The sequence below is a fragment of the Notolepis coatsorum genome (genome assembly GCF_963971535.1).
Source record: "Notolepis coatsorum genome assembly, chromosome: 13".
NCBI classification, from domain to species: Eukaryota; Metazoa; Chordata; class Actinopteri; order Aulopiformes; family Paralepididae; genus Notolepis; species Notolepis coatsorum.
The window spans coordinates 35199503-35215879 of record NC_140177.1 but is presented as its reverse complement, the minus strand read 5'-3'; the positions used below and the strand labels follow the sequence as shown (position 1 = coordinate 35215879).

General features: G+C 45.4%; 1 protein-coding gene across 4 annotated transcripts; it reads right to left on the bottom strand.

Annotated features, from left to right (window-relative positions):
- Nucleotides 1-247: 247 nt before the first annotated feature.
- tmem70 (transmembrane protein 70) lies at nt 248-11283 on the bottom strand. Of its 4 annotated transcripts, XM_084327351.1 has the most exons (4): nt 11062-11283; nt 10227-10347; nt 5105-5182; nt 248-1903 (listed from the first exon to the last, which is right to left on the bottom strand). In XM_084327351.1, exons 1-4 carry the CDS (start codon nt 11236-11238, stop codon nt 1467-1469), a joined length of 813 nt encoding a protein of 270 aa, XP_084183477.1. In that variant the 5' UTR covers nt 11239-11283; the 3' UTR covers nt 248-1466. The 4 variants fall into 4 exon arrangements, with proteins under 4 accessions (XP_084183477.1, XP_084183478.1, XP_084183479.1 ...); XM_084327352.1 differs by lacking the exon at nt 5105-5182; XM_084327353.1 differs by lacking the exon at nt 5105-5182 and having other exon boundaries at nt 248-1895; nt 11062-11199.
- Between the last annotated feature and the right edge of the window lie 5094 nt (nt 11284-16377).

Here is a 16377-nt window from a genome sequence, read left to right as displayed (position 1 = left end):
TAACATCGATCACATGGGGATTGGATCTACCAGATGGCGATCAAGAAATTGGAATATTCTGTTGGATTACTTTCGGCCGAAGGTAAGAGCGATTCGACGTCAATTCTAGCCTGATCCTGCAATGCCTTCTTAGCGATCGGGCTGATAACCGTGTCTAGTGTTCAATGCGAATGCCGTTACAGACGCTAGAATAATCAGAAACGACCCCCCCCCTCCACCCCCCCCCCCCCCCCCCTTTCATGCGTTCATGATTGAAGATAATACCGATCATATGCATTTGATTTTTTTAAAGTAGCGTGTGTAGGGACAAAACGCCAATGCATTTACTATAATACACGTTGGGGCTTATAACCAGCCTCTCAGGAATTGGCCCGGATCATTCCGAAATAACACTCATTCACCACGGTATAAAACGGGAACGTATGGATGGAAAAATTATTTCTTTTTTGCATCTTGACCGGAAGAAACCCAGTGTCAAATGACTATAGTATTGAATCCATGGCTATAATATAGAATATAGATTACAAACAAGGTGACCGGTTACATGGAGTTAATAGGTGGCATGAGGGGTTAACGATGAGTAAGAGGCGTGGCATCCAATGTGTTAACGTGGCTATGATTCTTGCTTGGAAGAATTTGTATTTAATTTTTTTTATTTTCATATGAAAGTCCATTAGAAGTATGCAGTATGATAACTACATCTGACGTTTTTTAACAAACCAAACGGTTGAAAATTTAGCAAGCTATGGTTATTTCAATAGTACATGCACTATAGATATTCATGTTATGAGTGGGCGTGCTACCCTGTAGCAAGATGGCCACCATGTAGGGTTGGGTACCTTTCACATTTGAACTGGTACCTGTGAATCGATACCGGTACCCAACGGCACCTTTTTTCGATACTTTAGTGTCTAAAAATTGTATCTACCTACCTCAAAAAAAAAAGAAAAAAGAATCCAAACTTCAAATTATTTATTATCATTATTATTTATTTAGAACTATTTGTTAATATATATATATAATATTGCAGCGAGCGTTGTCTTCATCTAGATTTGTAAAGTGTAACCACACTTGCGACCGTTTTCGGCTTGCCATTGCCCCGACTGCTTTGTTGTTGAATCAAGTCAAATCCTAGGTAAGCATGTAATGTGCGCGTGAACGTTGACGTGAGGCACACTTCATAGGTTTTGTTTCGCGGTAAACAAAACGTTGACGTCATCCACGGTCATCGTTTTTTTTTACAGTAGCGAAATGTGGCACTGGCGGATCTAACGTGAATTGGTACTCTGTAGTACCGACGTGATTCGGTCAGTACCCTTAAAAGTACCTGATTCTGTACCCATCCCTACCGCCATGTGGCAACGTCTCCGGTGAGTCATCTAGTCTTTATATATATCTATGTTTCAGAGCCTCAGCTCTCGTCCAGGTCGTCCGTCTGGAAGCTGAAGAAGGGCCGGGTTGTCGCCTCAGCTCTCGTCCAGGTCGTCCGTCTGGAAGCTGAAGGGCCGGTCGTAGCCCATCAGGTGGTTGTAGTCCTGGGGGAACGGGAAGAGCGCAGGGTTGACCAGCAGCCCCGTCTTACCGGCGTGGAACGTGGTGAACATCTGGCTGACGCCGGGAATCTTCACCTGGCTCTGGTGGAACACTGTCTTCTTCGGCACCAGGAGGACGCTCACAGTGACGGCGGTGTAGCTGTCGGTGTCCGGGTGGTGGTAGAGGCGCACCACGTAGCCCCTGGTGAGGAAGTGGAGGAGCACGGGCGTGAGGAACATGAAGAAGCCCACGAAGCCGCTGAAGGCCACCTGCAGGGCCACGCTGGTGACACCCAGACCTGTCTTCATCAGCAGGTAGGGCAGCAGACTCAGGCTGAACCCACTGCTGGTGTAGGAGAACATCTTCACCCCTTAGAGAGAGAGAGAGAGAGAGAGAGAGAGAGAGAGAGAGAGAGAGAGAGAGAGAGAGAGAGAGAGAGAGACAGAGAGAGACAGAGAGAGTGAGTGAGAGAGAAAGAGACAGTGTGAGAGAGAGACAGTGTGAGAGAGACAGATAGGGCTTTCTCACTCAACATCGGGGTCGAATCAGCTCCGTGCCGTCCTCATTCCGAGTTCCATGCCGAACTCCCCCCCCCCCCCCCCCCCCTCTCCCCCCTCTAGTTTGTGTACACACTTCAGTCTTGGTGCGCTCTGGGTTTTGTTTACGGTTTGAGCTTGTAAGCTTGCCGTAGTCGATGATGTCACGCTCGAAATGTAAACACAGGAAGTGTTAACACGGAGACTGGATGCTGATATAAAGAAACAAATAACTAATAAATATGAAGTTATATTTGAACCTCTGTTGTCAAGCCTTGTCAATATAACCCAGCCCCCTTTTCTCACGAATGGAACTCTGTTGTAGAGTCCACTTTTGATCGTTTTGCAGGGTTAACAATAACGCTAAGCTAACGGCTAACGCTAGTTAGCTTAGCCTTTTACTAGTAACATTGCTCGCATCGATTATATTGAATGTCATTGATCTACTGGTCGACCACGGCCGACTGGTTGCGCACCACTGGTCTAATAGAAATAAATGCATTCGAACAAGAAAGTAAAGTAGACAGCAATGGCTAACGCTAAGCTAACGGCTAACGCTAGTTAGCTTAGCCTGTTCAGAAGCTAACATTATCCCATCGCTTGTGGCAATTATATTGCATGTCATTGATCTACTGGTCGACCACGGCCGACTGGTTGGGCACCACTGGTCTAATAGAAATAAATGCATTCGAACAATGTATAGACATAGCAATGGCAAACAAAATTGCCAGGCCTAATGCGAGCCAGGGAAGTGTTGCGCTTTGTGCTTTGTAACGTAGCTTCATGTTTTCATCCACTGAGCTGTGAGGCTCCACATGCGACGTTGTGTGTGTCACGCCCCCCGCCCCCACTAGTAGGGCTGGGCGATATGGCCTAAATATGATATCACGATATTTTCTGACCTTTCGGCGATACACGATACGCATCACGATGTTTTTCTTTTTTTCCCCAAACAATTCATTATGAGGCTTACCAAGACAGTATTTGAGTTTGCAAGCTAACATTAAAGACAAAATAAAATACCCATGCATTTAGCATTTTTATATTATTTAGATTTAGATTATTGGATTATTAGATTATATATTGCATATATTTAGCAATGAGATATTATATGATTTAGATATGAAATATGAATTGAAAATGGGGGACCCTGATGTAAACAAGACGAAAGTCTTTCTCTGGTCTGCATCCTCCAGTCCACTGTTGACTGTTGTTGTATTGAGCTGTACTGTATTGTACCCATGCTGCAATCTGTTAATAACGTTTTCATTCATTCAGATGGCAAACAGAATCATTTTGATTGACAGTCGCGTCTGCCAATTACGTCACACCGCTTGCACCCGCCCTGCTGTTCTTAGCACCAATCGGCAAGCACGTATTAATTTTTTACTTCCGCCATTGGAGAGCTCAATGACAACAACAATGGCAGCGGTAGCTCGCCGCGGCCGACGTTTAGCTTTTAGCTCCGCAGAATGACTAAACGACTGGAGGCATAATGATTTTACTGCAACGGATGTTATAATAAAAGCCTTTCCATACATCTGTCTGATTGAAAACTTTATTAACAGACCGCAGAATGGGCAGAACTGAGTCAGCACGGGCTGAGATATGAACGACTAATGCTTGCTATATCTAGGTCGACCTCGGACGTTGCTATGTAATACGCTGATGTTATTGAAAGTGTAACTATATAACGTTAATGCCACAAAACGAATGCCTTTGTTATCATAAGTAGTAACTTTGATGCAGTAGTGCGTGTGTGGGGCGGCGCTGTTCAAAAGTGTCAACGTGTGGACCAGATTGACGCGACACAATCCTCTTGGGCAAAACATCACGATATCCACGATACGTTTAAAAAGTGTATCGTTAATGAACTGTACCCGATATTTATATAATATCGTCATATCGCCCAGCCCTACCCACTAGTGCGCACCTGAGACCACCTATTTCACCGGCCCAGGTTCAGCGCCCCCGGGGACGAATCAGCGGGGGGCGGGGACGGGGGACAGCGTTCTCACTCAGACAGACACACCCTTTTCTGATGCGAGCCGGGTCTGATTCGACCCAGAGCAGTGAGTGAGAAAGGGCCCAGAGAGAAACAGTGTGAGAGAGAGCGAGAGAGAGAGACAGAGTGAGAGAGGAAGAGACAGAGTGAGAGAGAAAGAGACAGAGAGAGAAAGAGAGACAGAGTGAGAGAGAGAGACAGAGTGAGAGAGAAAGAGAAACCAAAATATATGCCTGTTTTATTGACTTCCAAAAGGCTATTGATTCTATTTGGCATACAGGACTGTTCTATAAAGTTATAGAGAGTGGTGTAGGGGGTAAAACATATGATATTATTAAATCAATGTACTCTGGTAATATGTGCAGCGTATAAATTGGCAAAAAAAGAACAGAATTCTTTACCCAAGGGCGAGGCGTTCGTCAGGGCTGCAACCTCAGCCCGGCACTCTTCAATATCTATATATATTTTTTTTATTGATCTTTTTTCCCCTCCATTTTCCTCCGATTTTCTCCCATCCCAATGTTAGTCGTATGCCAATTCCCAATCCCCTTCCTGGTCGCTGCGCACTTACCCCCCACAGTCAGATCATCTGGGAGAGTGGAGGCTATCACGTGCTTCCTCCGACACACGTCCAGCCAATCAACCGCTTCTTTTCACCTGGCAGCGCGGATCCTCCCTGAGAGGGCGTAGCGTGTGGAAGGATCACACTATCCCACTTAGGTCCTATCCGCGCTTAGCAGGCGCCCCGACCGAACTGTAGGAGTCGCTGTTTACAACGACCCAGACCCACCCCGCCAGCTTCTCCCACCCTCTAATAAAGCCAATTGTATTAGTGTGAACGGCCAGCCAAGCTGGTGACAACCCCGTGACAAGCTCCGGGGTTGGTGACGAACGCAATCTCCGCTACGCCACCTAACCGCCCCTCTTCAATATCTATATTAATGAATTGGCCAATATACTAGAAAAGTCCTCTGCCCCCGGTGTAAGTCTCCACAATCGGGAAGTGAAATGCCTGCTCTTTGCAGATGACCTGGTTGTGTTGTCCCCCACAGCAGACGGCCTACAGCAGAGCATGGACCTGCTAGACCATTACTGTCAGACCTGGGCCCTGGCAGTAAACCCAAAAAAGACAAAAACAAAATAATGATATTCCAAAAAAGATCCAGATCTCAGGACGTCCTACCAAAGTTCTCAATTGGTACAAAACATGTAGAGTACTGCACACATTACACCTATTTAGGCCTAAAACTAAGTTCAACTGGACATTTTAAGGAAGCAGTCAATGAGCTGAGAGGGAAAGCACGCCGGGCTTTCTATGCCATAAAAAGAAATATACAAACAGAAATACCAATTTGAATCTGGTTAAAATTAATTTAATGTGTTATTGAACCAATTGCACTCTATGGCAGTGAGGTGTGGGGTCCACTTACAAAACAAGACTTTACCCAATGGGACAAACACCCCATTGAGACCCTGCATGCAGAGTTCTGTAAGATTCTCCTACATGTCCAGAGGAAAACTACAAATAATGCATGCAGGGCAGAATTAGGCCGTTACCCACTAATACTAAAAATACAAAAAAGAGCAATTCAATTTTGGACACACCTAAAACAAAGTGACCCCCTCTCGTACCACTATCAAGCCCTGCAGTGCCAAGAGCTGAGGAGCAGCAGGAACCCCCTTACCCAGCTGGTCCTGAGGCTGAGTCCATAATCCTGCTCTCTTAACACACCCCAGGAACAGAACACATCACCAATCAGAATAAATCAAATTACTACACAGCTCAGGGTTTCCGTTAGAATTTTTTTTTGCAGGTCTGAGTGTCCGGTAGATTTCAATCTACCGGACAAATGGGATAAATTCCGGTCAGAGTTTATTGAGCTTAAAAACAATTTATAGACCTATATAAAGAATGACATCATCAAGGCATTTATAATATTTTAACTTAAAACTAGGCTACTTTTGCGTATCAGTCATTAATATATTCCAAATAAAATAAGTCCCTCGAGACTTCGTGCTGCTGCTGCCGACTTGAGGTGTCGGTGGGCAGTCTGCCCGACCTTAATAAACAGCAGTCTGTTATAATCACATTTTTATGAGCTAACTAATTCCGTTATATTGGACATTTGTATTAATTATATCAAGCGAAGAACTGAGAAATTTGGCACCGCTGTGTCAGCGCGAGCTGGCTGCTGATATATTTACGTGAAGCATGGAGCACTTGGAGCAGGCAGAGCAGAGCAGTGGTGTCAGCAGCGCCCCCACCCAACAGCTGAATTGCCAATGGCTGAATTGGAGTACTGCACCCTGCCAAGCCATGCTTCACGTAAATATATCAGCAGCCAGCTCGCGCTGACAGCAGGATGTCATTATTAGACCGGCTGCTTGGTGAGATTGTTTCGTTCATCGCATAGGCTATATAATTTTAGCCTATTTTAATACAATTCAAATAATCTAATTGTGTTTAGAGGGAATTATTTTCACCGGACATTATGACCGGAGAGATTAAATATGTCGGACTTCAACAGATTTTGCCAGTCAAATACCGGTAATTACCGGCTAACGGAAACGCAAAACTACATCACCTATTGGAAAACACAAACAAAAGCACAGAGCAAAATGCAGTGCTATCTGGCTCTAAATCGACAGTACACCATAGCAGATTATTTGAGCATGGTGACTGATCAACAACTAAAAAGAACCTTGACAAAATACAGACAGTGAGCACAGCCTCGCTGTTGAAAAGGGAAGGCACAGGAAAACCTGGCTCCCTGCAGAGCAAAGGCTATGCTGTCATTGCATCCTCAGTGAGCCTGAAACTGAGTTGCACTTCCTCACCAATTGTGAAAAATACAAATATATTAGAGAAACGCATTTAAAAAAAATTGAACTAATAACAAAAAGTTTTCTTGCACTACCAGATACAGGAAAACGACCAGTCCTACTAGGGGAGGACTCAACAAGCTGTGAGCTAGCAGCAGCCTATGTTGCTGCCTGCCATAGACTGAGGGACAGTGAGTGACAGTCACCTGACATGTTTATGCCGTAATATTTTATGTTCTATTTTATGATGATAATTTCTGTATGTACTATGACATTAATATGTGTTTTGTAATCCATGCTTATGTTATTAATCATTTGCTTTGGCAATATGTACAAGTTGCGTCATGCCAATAAAGCCATTTGAATTGAATTGAATTGAGAGAGAAAGAGACAGGGAGAGAGCGACAGAGAGAAAGAGAGATAGTGAGAGAGAAAGAGAGATAGTGTGAGAGAGAGAGACAGTGTGAGAGAGAGAGACAGTGTGAGAGAGACAGAGAGAAACAGTGTGAGAGAGTGAAAGACATAAAAGCTGTTGGATATGCAGCTTAAATGTTTAAATGCAGTCCATTTAAAACCTGCACGGACCATAGCGTATATTATGACAGATAAGGTTACAGTCAGACCCTCATCTGCACTTTGTGTATACCTCTTACTTTTACTCATAGTATATATTCAGATTAAAATTATTGCCTATATTTATTGTAACGTATAATATAACCGATAGGGCATACAGACCCTCATCTGCACCTTTGATTACATCGTTTATTTCTCATATATGCAGATGTAATTATATTGTTTACAGTCATTTGTTCTCATATTTCTATATTCAGATCTAATTGTATTGCATATATTTATGTATTTTTACTAGAGCTGGGCCGTTACCGCCGTTACCGAGCTAAGTTAACGGCGGACTGTTATCGCGCGATAAAATAATTGACGCCATTAATCTATTCTCAAAGTGGGGTCTCCTCTCCTCTCTCTGTCTGCATGAGAAGCGAGCCGCAGCGACTCAGCGAGCCACACACACACTCACACAAAATACACATATGGGTACTTAAGGGAGGGGCCTGTCCGTGGCTCCATGTTGAAGCGTGCAGACCGAGCTCTGCGCTCATCATGGCGGAGAGAACTAAACGAAAGTCTGGATACACTTTACGAAAGTTGATGCAGACAACGCACGTTGCCACAAGTGCAATAAAACATTTGCAAGTAAGGGTGGCGATACAAGCAAAAATATATTCCTTTACTGCATACTGAATTCGGCGTCGCAAAAAGTATTCCAGGCAGCCATAGCGTTAGGCTAACAGAAACTCTAACCCGGAGCGAAAAAAAGTGACACCCAGTCTGCAACAGGGGTTAACTGCATTATCGAGACAGCGCCAATACCAGGATCTGGCCGGTACTGCACTTTCGGAGTCCCGATATGCCGTTTCCAGCCAGAACACTTCCAGCTCTGTGACATTGAGTAGGATATTAAAATGGAATAAAAGCAAAACCGAGTTTACAACGTATATATACATGGTTGGCCTTCAAAGGATGGCGCCCAATCACGTATATATACGTGGTTGGCCGCGAATCAGTTAAGAGGGCCCCGCCAGATCAGATATTATTTACCGACACTGTGGCAAACATTTTTACGCTTCTCCTTAACTAACAATGGAGGATTATATTAAGGTTCATTTGAACATATTTGGAGAAAATTACTTTTTTGAATTGAAAACCTTTATTTATCCCCGAGGGGAGAGACATAACATACACTTATTTAGTATGTGTTAAAAACAAGATAGACAAATACATAGGGCTAAAAAAGAGCTAAAATAGAGCTAAAAGTGGTGAATGGAAGAAAAGAAAAAGAAACAAGTCCAATCGTGATGTTAAATTATTAATTGGTTTTGATTCATGATGCATATGCGAGGGGAGTCTGTGGCGTTACTGGGCTCCAACCACTACAGACAGGGAAGAGTGGAGCAAGATTCTGTCCTCCAATCCAAGCAACAGCAGCACGTTTAGCAATTATGCCACATCAATGTGGAACGCCCTACCCACAGCTGTAAAGGAATGTGAATCACTACTACCCACTTTCAAAATCACTCTCAAAGAGCACCTACGGAAGACTGCAATTCGAAACTGGCCCCTGTAAATGTCCTAACCAAACCCCCTCCAATGTACAGTAAATGTCCTAACCCAACCCCCTCCAATGTACAGTTACCCACCCCGCCTACCCAACCCCCCCTCCACACCCAACCACCTCCAATGTACAGTTTCCCCCCCCACCTACCCAACCGCCCCACCCCCTCCAATGTACAGTCCCCCCCCCCCCACCCCACCTCAAATGTATATACTCTTTTTTTTAGACTATTTTTGTATCACAAACAGTACCGTTTGTAAATCTGGTATGTCATAAATGTATAGATGTAGCAGTACTGTCTATCTGTATGTCATGTATGTCATATATGTTATCATGAATTGAAAATGGGGGACCCTGATTGTAAACAAGATGAAAGTCTTTCTCTGGTCTGCATCCCCTTAACAATTGTATGTATTGAGCTGTACTGTATTGTACCCATTCTGCAATCTGTTAATAAAATGTTCAATCAATCAATCAAACATCTGGTGAGTGTCTCTCATAGTAGCCTGTCATTAGTAACTACATGACGCGATAATCAGTAGTGTATCCTCCTAATATTACAGTTGCCTGATTTTAGTCATTGTGTTTCCAAAGCCGCGGGAAGAACCACACGTAGAGATGAATGACAGAAGCGTCAACTTAAATATTCCCAAAGAAGTCCCATTCACTTTGTCTCACTGTACCTTCAATGGAAATGTTCAGTTTAACGTGAATACTAACACTAAATGTAATATGTTTACTAGGCATGCTGTGCTCGCAGACAGCAGTCAGCCTACGGCAGAATGCCAAGAAGGCACTATTTTCTTGAGCGGAGCATCTGTGGACGTAATGTAAACACATTCTAACTAAATAAATCCATCCTTGTTATAGCCTTTGTGTCAACTGTCTATTTATTCATTTCTTTATTAAGTAGCCGTGTAATAAGCGAGAATTTATGGCCAGCAGGTCATTGTTGAGATTTAAAAACCTGACAGGGTGATTAGGCACCTCCGCCTTGGTGCCTATTCACCCTCTCAGGTTTTTAAATCTCAACAATGACCGGCTGGCCATAAATTATCCCTTGCTTATGGTATATTGTTATCTTATCTTATGGTATATTGTTATCTTATGGTACTGTATGTTGTTATCTTATGGTATGTTGTCATCTTATCTTATGGTATGTTGTTATCTTATCTTATTAAGACCAGGGCAGTAATCATACCGAGTACAGCTTTTCCAAGGTTCCCAGTGTAGATGAGCTTCCCTTCATCTGAGAGTTTAGAAGATGAGGCGCTTGAGAAACACCTGGAGAGAAACAGAGGCTGCCCCGACCTGGACCGCACCTGGTCAGAGAGGGGAAATGCTCTTACCATCTTCTCCAGAGTGAGACAAGAAGATATGTACCAATTTCCTATCTGTGCATTCAGAAGAAAGCTGTCAGGCTGCAAGATAGCCTAGTTTAGAACACATTGAGTGGTACGTCTTCACGTCACCAGCTATCAAGTTTTAAACTAGGCTAGTAGTGGTCCGTATCCGCTATATATATATATTGAGTGAAGTCTTCACTCCATCCATATGCAACAACATATACACACTCTTTTGGCTCAGAGAGAGATTATTACATTAATTACAGGCTCTCAAGTAAATACCTATACCTGTATCACTGTACATATTACTGTAACACTACACATCTGTACATACATCTGGTATATTGAATCACCTGTACATTGTATATTACTATTGCACGTTAGTTATATGTGCACTTATTTTCGTTGTACTGTACTTGTGCTGTATGATGACAATACATTTTAATCTAATCTAACCTCACCGTAATCTACCAGTTTTGGGGCAGACAGGCATTGCAATCGATCCCCGAGAAGGACAGGTAACTACTGTAGCTAGACGGCTAACTAAATTACAATGAACCATTTACCGTTATATGTCTTTACTTGTTATCTTGCAAAGCTCACATCCATGGAACGTATTCATGAAATGAAAATACATCTAACCTCGACCTTAATGAAACAAAACAACGCTGCTTGATATTAAATAACGACCTCCTGGTTGAGAGACGACCTTCTGACAGCGACGTGGTGGAAGAGCTTCTGGTTCTTCTCCTGGTTCTTCACCAGTCCTCTGTACCAGGTACTAATCGGGACGGAGACGTGGACATTACCAAGCGACTTGGACACATTATGAATATGAAACCCCCGTGCGACGTGAAGACGAAACATTATAACGTTCAGCAACACTCGGCTACAACCGGCATGAACGTTGCATTCTTCTTCTTCTGTTTTGTTATTGCATTACCGCCACCTACTTCTTCTTCTTGTATTTTTCCGGCGGACTACGCGTCTATGCGTATTGCCGCCCTCCACAGGACAGTGGGAGCAGCCCTCCCTATATTCTGTTATACAGCCCTGCGTCGAGCAGGAACCGAATGAATGAATGAATGAATGAATGAATGAATGAATGAATGAATGAATGAATGAATGAATGAATGAATGAATGAATGAATGAATGAATGAATGAATGAATGAATGAATGAATGAATTAATTAATTAATTAATTAATTAATTAATTAATGAAAACTTTATTTAACAGATTGCAGAATGGGTACAATACAGTACGGCTCCATATACACACAATTGTTAAGGGGATGCAGACCAGAGAAAGACGTTTGTCTTGTTTACATGATCATTGAGAATCATGTTGGCATTCGGGGTCTCGCTCTAGCTTGGTTTAAATCCTATTTAACTGATAGAACACACTGCGTGGTCTATAATGATTTAACATCTGAGACCCTCCCTGGCTCAGGAAAGACCATCGGCGGCGGAGTCTGCCTCATCACGAACAATTCCTGGGTTAATCCCGAGGGGGTGCAGGTCCTCTCAAACTCGTGTTCGCCGGACTTGGAACATCTTTCTATCCTATGTCGTCCGTTTCACCTCCCGAGGGAGTTCACAGCAGTCGTCATGACTGCCGTGTATATTCCCCCACACGCGAATACGGGAAAAGCGCTGGGCGAATTACACGATCATCTCAACAGACACCAGATCAAACACCCAGACGCAGCGATGGTAGTGGCCGGCGATTTCAACCAGGCCAACCTGAAGAAAGTGATGCCGTCCTTTTTCCAACACATCGCTTGCTCCACCAGAGGGAAGAACACACTCGACCACTGCTATTCCCCGTTCAAAGCGGGTTACAAGGCAGTAGCCGCTCCGCCATTAACGGGGTCCACAAGCTCGAGCGATCATGACTCCATCTTGCTATTTCCGGCATATCAACAGAGATCACGTGACGCCGTCGTGTCACGTGAGACTAAGAAGTGGACCGACGAATCAGAGGCCACGCTCAAGGACGTGCTTGCAGACACGGATTGGGATATGTTTATAGGAAGCGCCAGTGACGTCAGTGAACTAGCAGACATAGTGGTGTGCTACATAACAACAATAGCTGATGGTATTGTCCTCAGGAAAACGGTGCGGATTTTCCCAAACCAGAAACCGTGGGTGGATAGCACTATTAGAGCAGCTCTGAACTCTCGTACCACCGCCTACAACCTGGGTAGAGAGTCAGGAAACATGGAGGAGTATAAGGCTTCAGTCTATACTCTACGCAAAGCAGTCAAACTTGCTAAGAGGACATATGCTGACAAACTGGAGACACAAATGGCACAAAACGACACAAGAGGATTATGGCAGGGACTGAAGTCAATAACTGACTATAAAGTCAGCGCCCCGTCAATGGGGAGCGACGACGCCTCCCTCGCGGACAAGCTCAACACCTTCTACGCTCGGTTTGGTGTAGACAGTGGCGCTGCTGGCTCTCCGGCTAGTGACGTCACTGGCGCGCCGGCTGTTGTGGAGGGGGGGGGGCAACCGCGAGGGGGGGGGGACGCTCTCTCGTTGTCGGAACACAGTGTGAGAAGAGCATTTATGCAGGTGAACACCAGGAAGGCTGCTGGCCCAGATGGCATAACAGGACGTATACTCAAGACCTGTGCCAACCAGCTGGCCCCTGTGTTCACCGCCATATTTAATCAATCACTGGCGGAGTCAGTGGTCCCTGCCTGCTTCAAGAGGTCTACCATCATCCCTGTGCCGAAGAAACCCTCCCCAGCATGTCCAAATGACTACAGACCGGTGGCACTCACCTCTGTGGTCATGAAATGTTTCGAGAGGCTGGTCAAGGACCACATTTGTGCCTCCCTCCCCAGTGATATGGACCCTATGCAATTTGCATACAGGACAAACAGGTCCACCGACGACGCGGTCTCCCAGGTACTGCACAGCACCCTCTCGCACCTTGACCGTCAGAAGGGGGGCTATGTGAGACTGTTGTTCATTGACTACAGCTCAGCGTTCAACACCATAGTCCCCACCAGACTGGTGGACAAGCTGATCGAGCTAGGTCTGAGCTCCGCCCTGAGCGCCTGGGTACTGGACTTTCTGAGCGAAAGACCCCAGGCGGTCAGGGTGGGGGGTCAGACCTCCAACACCATCACCCTGAGCATCGGGTCCCCCCAGGGCTGTGTTCTGAGCCCCCTGCTGTACTCACTCTACACACACGACTGTGTGGCCAAGTTCAGCTCCAACTCCATAGTGAAGTTCGCAGATGACACGGTGGTGGTGGGGCTGATCTCGGACAACGACGAGAAGGCCTACCGGGAGGAGGTGGAGGTACTGGAACGCTGGTGCCAGGACAACAGCCTGCTCCTGAACATTGGCAAAACCAAGGAACTGATCGTGGATTATAGGAGAGGACAGCAGGACACACACACACCACTGATGATAAACAGGGCTACCGTGGACAGGGTGAGCAGCTTCAAGTACCTGGGGGTCCACATCTCAGAGGACCTGACATGGTCAACACACATAGGCACAGTAGTAAAGAAGGCGAAACAGCGTCTCTACCACCTGAGACAGTTAAGGAAGTTCAGAGTATCGGGGAAGATACTCCAGTCCTTCTACTCAGGAGCTGTAGAGAGCATCCTGACCGGAAACATCACTGCCTGGTATGGAAACAGCACGGCACAGGACAAGAAGGCCCTACAGAAAGTGGTGCGCTCAGCCGAGCGTACCACGGGTATTGCACTACCCCCCCTGCAGGTTATATACAACAAGAGGTGCAAATCCAGAGCCTGCAGGATAATGAAAGACCCTCACCACCCCAATAACAGCCTGTTTCAGCTGCTGAGGTCAGGCAGACGCCTGCAAATCCTAGCTACTAGGACAGAGCGGCTTAGGCTCAGCTTCTTCCCCCAGGCCATCAGAGCCATGAACAATGTACATTGAGTGCTCAGAACATTGAACTGTCCACACACAAGCACACATGAACACACACACGACACGCACACTGTGCACGCTCACACACGAGCAGCCACTTAACACTTTAACATGAGCGGGCACACACTCATGTCGCACACACGCACACTTATGGCCAAAGGAAAGGACACTTTAAATTAGAATAACAGGAACAGTGTATTGCACTACCAAAGCTAACTAGCATGTCACACATGCGCTGTAAATAACTATGTACAGATACCGAGATGTCACTCCATGTTACCTGCTATCTGTTACTGCACAATGTTGTTTCTTCTTTTGATTCTATTATATGTACCACTGTATTGCACATCGTTGCGGGCAAGACCACCCGCATTTCATTGTATACCTGTATGCCGTGACAATTAAAACTCTTGACTTGACTTGCAATGTGGTGTCCCACAAGGCTCTGTCCTGGGCCCTTTGCTATTTTCGATTTACATGCTACCCCTCGGCGATATCATACGCAAATTTGGCATAAACTTTCATTTTACGCTGATGACACCCAATTATATATACCTATTAAGCCAAATGATTCCTCCCAACTACAAAACCCTGAGGCCTGCTTGCTTGCCGTCAAAAAATGGATGTCGCAAAACTTTCTACTCCTTAATGCAGATAAAACTGAGATGTTAATTGTTGGCCCCCCAAACCACAGAGGCCTGTTTCAGGACATCTCCCTCAACTTTGATACCTGTCATGTATCCCAGAGCTCCACCATAAAAAACCTCGGAGTCATTTTTGATTCCTCCCTCTCATTTAATGCACATATAAAAAATGTCACCAAAATTGCATTCTTCCATCTTCGTAATATCTCAAAAATTCGCCCCATTTTAACTCTGGCTGATGCTGAAACCCTGATTCATGTTTTTGTCTCATCACGTCTGGACTACTGTAATGCACTTTTTTCAGGCCTACCTAATTCAAGCAACAAAAATCTTCAACTCGTGCAAAATGCGGCTGCATGGATACTAACTAGAACTAGAAAATTTGATCACATCACACCAGTTTTGTCCGCCCTACACTGGCTTCCTATCCAAGGCCGATCTGACTTTAAAGTGCTACTCCTCACCTACAAAATTTTAAATGGGCTTGCACCGCTCTATCTATCCGATCTCATCTCCCGATACTCGCCCGCTCGTGCTCTGCGCTCACAAAATGCGGGGCTTCTATCGATCCCTAGGGTTAAAAAGAAATCCGCCGGCCACAGAGCCTTTGTCTACCGCGCTCCCTACCTGTGGAACAAATTACCTGCCGTCATCAGGGGCGCCTGCTCTGTCGAAGCTTTTAAATCCCTGCTTAAGACTCATCTTTTCTCTCTCTCCTTCAACCTACCCTGATCTCACCTGGTCGGGGACTGACCTTTAGATTAATCTGTCTAGTTTAGTTAGGGTACAGGGTACTACATGGTACTACATGGCACTACAGGGTACTACATGGTACTACATGGCACTACATGGTACTACATGGCACTACATGGCACTACATGGCACTACAGGGTACTACATGGTACTACAGGGCACTACAGGGTACTACATGGCACTACAGGGTACTACAGGGTACTACATGGCACTACAGGGTACTACAGGGTACTACAGGGTACTACATGGCACTACAGGGTACTACAGGGTACTACATGGCACTACAGGGTACTACATGGTACTACATGGCACTACAGGGTACTACATGTCTGCTCTTTTGCAGCACCACAAACATGGGAACTCTCTAACTCTTCCCCCCCCCCTTTCCCCCCCTCCCTCCCCCTCCCCCCCGCCCCCCCCCCCCCCCCCCCCCCCCTTCCCTCCCCCATCTCTCTGAGTGCCCGTCTCCTAGCGCTGACTAAGGTGATGGATGCCTCGGGGTCTTGGGCCAAGATTGCAGTGACTGCTCTACATGCACCTCCGAGGCCTTGGATCAGTTATTTACTGTCTCCTGTCCGTGGTCCTGTCAACTGATTAACAGTATTAACAGACTGTTAACAGATTAACAGTCAACGCGGTTTCATTGCTGGGTTAAGTACTTCTATTCTATTCACATAATATGCTT

What these genes read in the sequence shown, in the direction of transcription:
- tmem70 (XM_084327351.1), bottom strand. Translation starts at nt 11,238, where the DNA reads ATGTTTCGTCTTCACGTCGCACGGGGGTTTCATATTCATAATGTGTCC. An exon ending in GGTCGTCTCTCAACCAGGAG is followed by an intron (nt 10,348 to 11,061) that starts GTCGTTATTTAA and finishes CTCTCTGACCAG; the next exon opens with GTGCGGTCCAGGTCGGGGCA. An exon ending in CCTTGGAAAAGCTGTACTCG is followed by an intron (nt 5,183 to 10,226) that starts GTATGATTACTG and finishes GTTTACTGCCAG; the next exon opens with GGCCCAGGTCTGACAGTAAT.